The 10,617-nt window shown below is 40.3% G+C and overlaps 1 protein-coding gene across 1 annotated transcript in view; it reads left to right on the top strand.

Annotated features, from left to right (window-relative positions):
• The window catches only part of ankrd24 (ankyrin repeat domain 24), a 21,417-nt gene extending 12,113 nt beyond the window's left edge, over positions 1–9,304 (top strand). The window contains exons 17-23 of the mRNA XM_014025783.1: positions 286–1,055; positions 1,929–2,245; positions 2,414–2,647; positions 5,675–5,851; positions 5,932–6,093; positions 6,206–6,271; positions 7,848–9,304. Coding sequence (XP_013881237.1) covers positions 286–1,055; positions 1,929–2,245; positions 2,414–2,647; positions 5,675–5,851; positions 5,932–6,093; positions 6,206–6,271; positions 7,848–7,916 — 1,795 coding nt within the window. The 3' untranslated portion in view covers positions 7,917–9,304. The remainder of the gene's footprint in view (positions 1–285; positions 1,056–1,928; positions 2,246–2,413; positions 2,648–5,674; positions 5,852–5,931; positions 6,094–6,205; positions 6,272–7,847) is intronic.
• Positions 9,305–10,617: the final 1,313 nt, after the last annotated feature.

Genomic DNA, 10,617 nt, shown 5'->3' with positions numbered 1-10,617 from the left:
CACACACACACACTTACTTTATGGATGATTTGTAGGGTTACATTTCTAGTATTATACTGTACATGAATAAATACAATATATAATATTATCAATATAATCATCATACATTCTGCGTATTCATGAAGGCAAACCCGTTCAATAGTTTGTGTCTGCTGTTTTACTCATTTGGTCCAGATGATTAATAAGTCAGCTTTCACACAGGCAAACCTTTGATAAATCAGTCAGCTGGACATTAAATCCCTCAAGGACATTAGGTGTATTTACTCTGCTCGTTTTGTTTTGTAGTGACAGCGAGAAGTCTCAGGAAGGAGGCGCAGAAGCAGAGAGCACAGAAGCTCTAGAAGAAAAGCTGCGTGGACTGGAGGAGCAGCTGGCCTCCTCCCAGGCAGAGCTGGGGGAGCTAAAGGAGCAGATGCGTCTCGGGGTGCTTTCTGTGGAGTGCGGTGATGACAACGTTGCCACAACAGTTGCTGGAGCTGCAGAGGATGGAGTGAGCCAGGAGGCGCAGCAGCTGAGAGCCAGGGTGACAGAGTTAGAGGAGAAGCTTGCTAAGACACAGGGAGAGGCCGGCGATCAGAGCAGCCAGAACAGTGACACAATCCAACAGCTGACAGGAACAGTGAAGGAGCTCCAGGCTGCTCTGGCCCAGAAAGAGTCGGCGCTAAAGGAACAGAAAGACAAAAGAGGAGAGTCGGAGACTGTGAAGCTGCTTCGGGACAAAGTCGCAGAACTGGAGGCAGCCCTGGCAGAGAGCAGGCCGTCTGGGAAAGAAGGAGGAACAGCTGGGAATGGAGATCAGGTCCGTCGTCTTCAGGAGCGTCTGGCCGAGCTGGAGGGCGAACTCAGGAAGTGCGTGCCCCGCTCCGAGCTGGAGGAGGTTCAGGTGACACTCGGACTTCAGTGTGAGCAGCTGGCTAGGGAAAGGGCAGAGGTGGCGAGGAGACTCAACAACGCCCTGCTGGAGCTGGAGAGGCTCAAACCTCCTGCAAGTGGAGAGGAGGAGGAAGAGGAGGAGGAAGATCACTCAGAAAGCTCAGAGCCCTCTCTCATGTCAGGTGTGCAACTGTTTTATTGTTTCAGATAACACATTGGTTTTTTATTTGTTTGTCCACCTTGACTTATCTTTTTATAGAGTGAATTCTGACACTACACTTGTGTTTGTGTTTTTTAATTTTTTAATTTTGGTCTCTTGTTTGCAATTTAACTATTGCATTCTTTCTGCTATTTTAGCCATTCATACTGTATATTAGTGTTTAGTTCATTCAGGAAATAGGTGCTATGACTTTTGCTTTTTGAGTTTTTTGTACTTTTCAAAATATTTAACTTAATATTTGAAATATTTTTTCGAAATAAGAATTAATTGAAATTGCTACAATTTCTTCAGAAATGTTCATTTTTGAAAATTACTGCAGCATACTTGCTTTGTTTTCTGCCACTTTTAGCTTTGAACTAGCCTTTTGCTGCTTTTAATTAGCATTATATTTTTAGCTATTTTCCAACAAGTAATTTTTAGCTAGCCTTTGATGCTTTTAGTTAGCATTTAATTTTTTACTTTTATCAATTTTTTTTCAACTTTTAATTTTAGTCTATCCTTTTGCTGCTTTTGGGTAGCATTTTATTTTTTTACTTTTAGCTTTTTTTTCAACTCTTAATTTTAACCTTTTTCTGCTTTTAGTTTGCATTTTATTTTTTACTTTTAGCTATTTTTTCAACTTTTAATTTTAAGCTAGCCATTTTTTGCTTTTAGTTAGCATTTTATTTTCAGCTTTTAGCAATTTTATTCCTACTTTTAATTTTTAGCTACTAGCTAGCTACTAGCTAGCCTTCTTTTAGCTTTAACGACTCTGTTTCAGTTTCTTCAGCATATTTCAGCACTCAGCACAATGCATGTTTTTGGTATTTAATGAAATGTTTGTGTGTTGGATCAGAACACTCCAGTCGAGCCCTGGCAAAAGTGCGAGAGGAGCTGGAGGTGGCCAGGCAGGAGGCAGCCCAGGCTCTGGACTGTCTTTATGCTGAGCGGGAGGGCCGGGTGCAGGAGGTCCTGCAGCTGAAAGACGCCGTGCCTCTATCAAAACATAAAGAAGCGCTCTCTGCGGTATCAGAGCAGTTAGCTCAGACACTGCAGGAGCTCCAAGAGGAGAAAACCTTACGGGCACAAGCTGAGGAGAAGGCTGCCAGTCTAGAAGCTAAAGTACAGACCACACAGGACTTTATTTCCAAAGAGGAGCACGAAAAGATCAAAGTGAGTAAATAATAGGATAAAATTAAGAAGGAATCAGGAAAAACAGAAAAGGCATTGTCTCTTTAAAAAAAGTTGTTAAATAGACAAGTGGCAGTGCATTCAATGTTTCCAATCCCATAAAAGCCGTTTGTCACCAGACTGTTTCAACCTGTGCTTTTTAAATGACAGGAAGAGCTACAGCGCACCCTGCAGGCATGTGAAAGCAAGGCGGCGGCGGCTCACGATGCTCTGAGTGAGAAAGAGATGGAGCTGAGGGAGCTGAAGTCCCAGAAGGCTGCAGAACAAGGGCTGATCTCGAAGGAGGAGCACGAGGCCATGCGGCTCTCTTTGCAGGCAGAGATCAACGCCAGCGCAGCGCGCTTCAACGACCTCACTCGGAAACACGAGAAGACATGCACCGAGGTGTGTGTGTGTGTGTGTGTGTGTGTGTGTGTGTGTGTGTGTGTGTGTGTGTGTGTGTGTGTGTGTGTGTGTGTGTGTGTGTGTGTGTCTTCTCCAATGCAATTTGAAGCCAAACTGCATGTTATTGTTTCTGTGACAAAGTGAGCTGAGTTCTATGAGGGCCTCTCTCCTGTCTTTGCATTATTTATCTGTCACTTTCCCTTTTCATTATGTCGCTCACAGTGATGCCTCTAATTGTACTTGCTGATGCACTCAAGTAGTGTTGTAGTTTAGTGTTGAGCTCTTCTTGTATTTTTTAGTTCAAATACAACGGTACAACCTTTATGTTTTAAATCTTACTTTTAGGCAACATATTATGAAGACTACTAATGTAATAAAATTCAAATTGGCCAATTTTCACCATGTTTGGCTGAGGATGTAACAATTAATCAAGAATTAATTAATAATCCAATAATAACAGCTTAAATTGTGAATCAATTGATTAAAATGAATGAATCAATTTCCTTATTGTATAACAGTAATTTATGTCTTGAAGACAAGTTCAGTTTGATACTTGATAACTTTTGGTCACAAAAGGATTTGCGATGACATTTTTTATTTCTTGATGTTATGTTCTAATACCAAGACAACAAATACGGTTTGATCTAAGGACAAAAATGCTGAGATTAAAAGAAAAGAAACATTAGGTTATGAAACGGCTCCAATACATTTTGCTGGAAAAAAGTCGAAAAGAATTGTGAACTTAAAATAGATAATCGAATCGGGGCTTGAGTGAAATGTCACATCCCCACATTAGACCATTTCTCACTTCACAGGCAGCTAAAACTTATGCATGCAATGATTTATTTCTCATATCAGCAAATGTGTTCAAACCCATCAAATCACTCTTCAAAAAGACAGTTTTAGACAGATGACCTTATCATGTTCAAACACCAAGAAGTACAAGATCTTGGACTTTAAAACATATCAGAGGCTCAGTAATTATAGTCTTGTTTTTAGGGTCTTAAATGGATGTGCTCCTCCACTCTCAGTTGTACATTAGGTCTGTTTTAATTTTGTGTGTTTTTTATGTTTTGTTGGATTGTTTTTAGCTATATTTGAATTTGTGCACTTCTTTTATAAACTGTTTTATTTTTTTAATATACATATGCATATAACCTTTATAAAATTGTAAGAGTGAGCTTAAGGTCAATTAAGCTTTTCCCACATCTCTCATACACAAGGTTATGAGGAAACTTTTACCAAGGTATTTCTCATTACTTGTTAATATCTTGACTGTGCGAAGTGAAAAGTGACACAATAAGTGAACGTTCAGACGAGTTCAAGTTGATTCATAAAAGACTATGCAATCATTTGTTTACACAAATTGAACAGATCATAAGTTACACTTGATTGTGGTTATTCCTATAACAAGCGTCAGAGTTAAATGAGATAAAACTCACGTCCAAATTTCAATTCACATAAACTCAGATTACTTATATAGAACAGTAAAACGTCAGTTCTGATGTTAACAACCAAACAATTTTACTGGCACTTTTAGCTTAAGTTTTGGCAAATTAATAACAAGGAAAGGAGGAAAGTAAGATTAGTATGTTACTACGACTTTTACTTTTATCAAAGTGTGGGTCAACCGGAACTGCACGTCTTTTCTAAGCTCAGGTTCCACATGACACGTCACTCCGAACACATCAGCTTTTACCTGATGATGTCTTCTTAAGGCACCCTCGGGGTAGGAGCTGGCTCATCTCCGATCAGTCAGGGAACTGATGTCGGCTCGCTTACCGGTCATTAGCGAACAGGTGTTTTCCAGTTAACTTTTGTCTGTTTCAGTCCAMGCCAGAAAAATTYAAGCCGTATCCGGTTCCGCCTTCCAAAATAAAATCTCCCCTCAGGACTTAAAAACACACTTAGAGGCTCAGCCTCGGGTTGAGACCACCGGCAGGCGTGCCGGGTCCCTGGCTGGGAAGTCTTCCCTAATTAGCTCATGGGATCCGACTTTAAGCCAAAACTGAGGTTTCTCCGGAGAGAACTCAGCTGTCTTCCTAGGTTGGAATCAGGAAGAAGAGTGTGTCGTTCAAAGTTGTCCGGGTTAGTAAAAGAAACGGACGAACTTTGGTTCCGCCCTCAGGCTTAGAGATTAGTCAGAGAAAGAAAGATAAAGATTTGCCAGCCGGCGCCAGCCCAAGGTTAAAATTCTGTGGTTATTCAACAACATGATATGATAAACTCTTTTCAGCTTTCTTCTGATAGACTAAGAGAAATCACTGCAAAACATTTATGATGATTAATTAACATTTCTGTTTTATGGTCAGTTCTGAACCTTCTGTTAGTCCAGATAAATGAAAGATTTTTTCAGGAAAAATCCACAATTATATTACTGTGTTCACAGTAAAATAAAAACAGTGATTTACATAAAAACTCAAATGAAAACGTAATCAGATTCTCTGTGATTTTTTATACCATTATAAATCTTTAAGGCACGATAAAAGAAAAGAAGTGGTTCCACTTTTCCTGTGACAGTCATTATCATGATTTAACAAATGCATAAACATTCTTAGTTAAACAACAAATGAATCACGAACAGAAGAGATTGTTCTGTCCATTATCTGATTAAGAGAACTGAGGAGTTCTCTTCCACGGTTGGATTGACCTGTCATGGCCTAAATAGAGTTCAGTTTGTGACAGAGTTCCTGCCCTCTCGTCAGGCCTGTCCGAGGCCTGCTTCGAGGCAGTAAATCTTGTTTCTTCACTCGAGGTGACCCCTTCAAAATAATGGTCTAAACACATTTATTTTAACATTTTTGAGGAAACAGAAAACTTGACCAAAATGTACCATATGACATGTTTGAAGATTCCTGACAAACTTAAAAAAAGACTTTTGGGAAAGTGTTGATATTGTAAAATGTATTTAAATGCTTTAAAATGAGGGTGAACAGAAAGTGCAGAATCCTTCCTTATCACAAAGGCAAACGTAGCATCAATGCATTGGCCAAAAAAATACGCACGACTTTCTTTCCACGGCTATAGGTATTCCAGGTCCAGAGGGAGGCGCTGTTCCACAAGAGCGAGCGGCAGGCAGCAGAGTCCCAGCTGGCCTCAGTGCAGCAGCAGCTCACTCAACTCCAGACCCAGTCCAGCCACATCCAGGAGCTCCACAAAGACATCCAGGACTCCCAGGGCCTCGTCAAGGAGAAGGACCGCAAGGTGACGAGCTGCAGAACTGGTTTTACAAATGACTGCAGAGGCTTTGTGGGAACAAACCAACGTGTTGGTTGTTTGTGCAGATAACAGAGCTGTCCAAGGAAGTGTTTCGCCTAAAGGAGGCCTTGGGAGCTCTGTCACCTCCTCTTGGAATCACGTCTTCCTCCTCTTCTGCCCAGCATGTTAATCCTGGACAGCAGATGGCACTACAGAACAGGATATCTATTCTCACCCAGCAGCTGCAGGTGAGTAGAAATGCAGTTTGAATAAAACAACAAATATAAAAATCCAGAATGATAGTTTTGCATCACAGTACTGTGTATCAATCATTTTCTTATACTTTTCTTTTTTTTTCAGGACTGGGAGAAAAAGCACAGACAAGTGGTGGCTGTGTATCGCTCTCATTTACTGTCAGCTGTACAGGTGAATCGAGGTCACACAGATTAAAAAAGTCATATTGTAAAGTGTTCATATGCTACAAACACGATACATGAAATATGGAACATGTAACGTATGATTGGCTCTCTCCTGGACCACATAATGATCTGAGTGTAGAGCTTGACCATCCTCCTTTAGTAATGTTTTATTTTATTTATGAGCTTGTTATAAGAATTTTTTAATGTACAAAATAAGTTTCTACTACAAATAATTAGGAATGCTGAATTTCTAGTTTATCCGGATTTATCAAGCAGACAACAGAAAAAAAAGAAAGCGAATAAATTGTGGGGCCCTATGAGATCTGTTTTCCACCTTTTCTCAAATTCCACTTACTAATTCAGTTTTTTTCTGAATTCCACATTTTCATTTTAACCATTCATTATTAGCCTGAAAATTGTGTAACTATGAAGTGACTGATAAATAATTTAACAAATGAATAGTCACAGAATTCAAAATATAATGATTATTATTTTGCTTACACTAATATAACAAATTGCTGTGGTTCAGCAGAATTTTAAATGCTTTTGCAAGTTTTTAAAAGTCTTTTTTAAAGAACAAAAACATTCTTTATGTGCAAAACATATCACATATCTCACATTAAAAAGTGAACCTTTTGTAAAATAAAAATGCGTTAAAGTTTAAAAACATAAAAAAATCTCATAAAGGAACATAAACCTACAAACGATAACAATTTGTGCACTCTTGCCTATTGAATTGGACCCTTTTTTTACTTCTTCAAACTACCATAGAGGTATTCAAAATAGTGTTGTTATTTTTTTTTGAAAGAACAGTAAACATATATTCTTACACATCCAGCCTACCGTGTGCTGACAAAACTCACAGAAAAGTTCTCCAAATTCATAAAAATCTCTGGGGTGTTGCTCTGTCATAAACTGTACGCTAAGCTTAGTATCTTTATGTTTTTTGGAGGCTGTTGGTGAGTGAGCAAGCATCTTCTCCATGGCTGCTCTAATTTTTGTTCTTTGTGTAGAGGCGAGCCCACCCCACGTAACCTGGTAACTGTAGGTACAGGGGGTGGCAGCAGACAAAATACCTCTGAAATGTTACTCACTCGCCCAAACGAGCAAATTCTGGGAGATTCCGCGTTTTGTACTGGATTCCATTTTGTTCGTTAAATTCCACAATTCTGTCCATGTTTTCCATATCGCAGAAATCATTGGGCAGCTAAAAGCTCTTTTATGGTTCTTGATATTCTATGGACCTATTTGAAACATAAGTAAGCTGTCTTAAAGTAATAGCTCAAACCTCTGTTGGAATATCTAACAATAAGTGTTTCAATTAATTGAGAAATCCAGTTAGTTTGTGATGCAAACACAGTCCAAGAAAAGTACAGAAAACTTGGCCAGTACAGCTTGTAGTTGGAAAAGGCCTCTTTCATGTTTTATAACCTTTTTTTTTTTTTACTAATAACTGCCGAAAAAAGCTGTGAAATGGACATAAAAGGAAATCTGGACAGTATTTCTCTGACGTATTGCAGACTGTAGAAACAAAGTTGCAGCAATTTTCATCAACCATATTCTCTGGTGTTTGTGTTCAACAGGGTCACATGGACGAAGAAGTGCAACATCTGCTACTTCAGATCCTGAGGATGACCCAGCAGGGACACTGACGCCTTTCTACCTCTTATCTTCTGAACATTTTACATTTAGCAGCACTCTGCTGAAAAACAGGAGACTTCATTTTTCAAGCCAAATACCACTCATCTGCATGAGTAACATAAACTTAGGCCCGGTTTACACAGCATTGGTTTTAAGGGAACTCGTAGTTTTTGTGTTGCGGTTCAGACGTACATGGACACGACCACCAGGCTCGTTTTCTCTGTAAGTGAAGGTTTTAGAATCCAGAGATCTTCCATTGTAAGGCTCGGCTTGGCCCGCCCGGCTCCAGTTGGCCTGGCCTTGTTTTACTCTGTCCATGGTTGTGTTTGCATTGAGCGCTGAATGCTCATAATATTAAACATGTGCAAATCTTATTCCATTTTAATTTGCGACAAAATAATAATGAAGTACATCAAGCCTGAAGGAAAAGTACCGGAGATTGTAACAGACCATCCAGCAGTATGACGTTTAAGATGAGAGGCCAGGATGACAGAGGATGGTAAGCTAAAGGTAGCTAATGTTAGCTTACTGTTTGGTAGCTCGCTACTGTTACAGTTGCTGCAAACAATTCACATAAAGTTACTCTCAGCTGTGTGATGAAAACCCCCCGGTTAGTGTACCAATCACTGTGTCAAATCGGGCTGAGCAGAACCACAGGTCTTAGGGTTCCAGAAATCGAGTGGAACTTATCTGGGTTTGAGAAAGGCACAGGGTCGGGCCTTGCAGTGCAAAAAGGCCTAGAGTGGAGATTGTTGGGAAACCTGCCTCCCGTAGGACCTAAGGCGGCTGCAGTCAATAGTTTTTCTGCACTTGCACAAGCAGATAAGCAATGTGCTGTTCACTCATTTTTCAACATGTCATTGTCAGCCCAAGCAATTTTGTGTTCGCCATTATGGATGTAACTGTTTTCATGCTCAAAACTGAAGCACCAGCTGACCTGGTATCGGCGTTTTCAGATATACGAAATTCACAGCTTTTTCTGCACACGTGTTCGCCGATTACAACACATCTCATCTTACAACCTCCCCTGCCCCTCCAAGAAAGTGCACCCAGCACACAACGATTTGGGTCTAAAGGCAATCCTTTTTGAGTGAGTGTTTGTGATTTTATTTTAATGTTTATTCGCCATGATCTGCATCGAAAAAACATCAATGTTACCAGAGATTGTTCACGTGAACACAGGGCCTTAAACAGCCTTATTGCTATTGCTGCTATGCTGTGCTGTTCCACACACCAAGAGAACTGCAAGGAGAGTGCCTTTTTTTATCTGTTCGAGGTTTCTAATTACAGGTTGTGAATGTAAATACAGAGTGAGCATTTTGATGACATAATTATGTGCTGAACTTGTGACAAGCCTATTGATTTTACATATTTTTGCTATATTAAAAAGAAGAACTTTGTTGTTATGGTGTTTTTTGAAACTAAAACATGCTTCACACACACATTGTTTTTTTTATTATTCTTGTGGGGACTTTGCATTGACTTCCATTCATTTTCTAGTCATTTCTGTAGCCTAACCCTGACTCTTTACTCTAAACCTAACCAGCCCAGTAAATACCTAACCCTAAACCTAGCTTAAACTCAATTCACACTTTGGTCCTAAATCTAATCCCCCACCCAAAATTGACATCCGTACCTGTGAGGACCAGGCTTTGGTTCCCGTAAGGAGCATTGGGTCCCCACAAGGCTGTGTTTGGAAAAGGTTTTCCATGATGTAGCAAATATGTGTGCGTACACACACATGTTTGTTCTTGAATCATCATGGGGACTTTGCATTTATTTCCATTAATTTACTGGTGGCCTAACCCTGACCCCTTACCCAAAACCTAACCACCCCAGTCCATACCTGAACCTAAACCTAACCAAAACTCAATTCACACATTAGTCCTAAATCAAACTCCTGACCCACCAGCAGTATTTCCCCCAATGGGAACCGGGCTTTTGCCCCTATAAAGAACAGTGGATCCTCACCAGGCTGTGTACCAGGAAAATTGTTTAAAAAAATCATCCCCACCACCAAAAACATGTACACACACACAGCTGTGTCCAGCTATCTATATGGGGACATTCTATTGACTTCTATTAATTTTTACAACCTAACCCTGACCATGGCTTTTACCTTAAAACTAACCTCACAGGTACCTAAACCAAACCTAACCTAAATTCACACCTTGGTCGTAAACCGAACCCCCATCCCACCAATGGTATTTCCCTAAATGGGGACCAGGCTTAGGTCCCCATATGTACCAGTTAGTCCCCACATGTAGGTGTCTATCTAAAAATGACCCCCATATGGTTGGAAATACATGCTCACACACACACACACACACATGTACAAACTCTAAGCCACATTTTCTCTGATACACACCTTAGGAACTCTAACCATTTGGTCACGTGTGCATGAAAGTAAGAGCAACGGTATACAACGCGAGGTTATACCCAGAGGCTATTTTGTGGTTAAATCCCGGGTTTTTAGCTCGGCTCAGTCCAGATGAAAAGACATCTCACGTCCAGCATCATTATCTGGAACCCGACACGAGGACGACCCCCCCCCCCCATTATCCCGCCGCGTCGAATAATTCCAACCAGAAATGAGCAGAATAAAAAGGAATACGAGCGAAATGATTCAATCTGCAGCCATGCCCGAATTCTGTTTACATGAGTGACATTATGTGTTGGATTTGAAGCGTTTTGCTCACAAGGAGCCCCCCC

This window comes from Austrofundulus limnaeus, unplaced genomic scaffold, assembly GCF_001266775.1.
Source record: "Austrofundulus limnaeus strain Quisiro unplaced genomic scaffold, Austrofundulus_limnaeus-1.0 Scaffold498, whole genome shotgun sequence".
In the NCBI taxonomy this organism is placed as follows: domain Eukaryota; kingdom Metazoa; phylum Chordata; class Actinopteri; order Cyprinodontiformes; family Rivulidae; genus Austrofundulus; species Austrofundulus limnaeus.
This window is presented reverse-complemented; position numbering and strand designations above follow the sequence as displayed.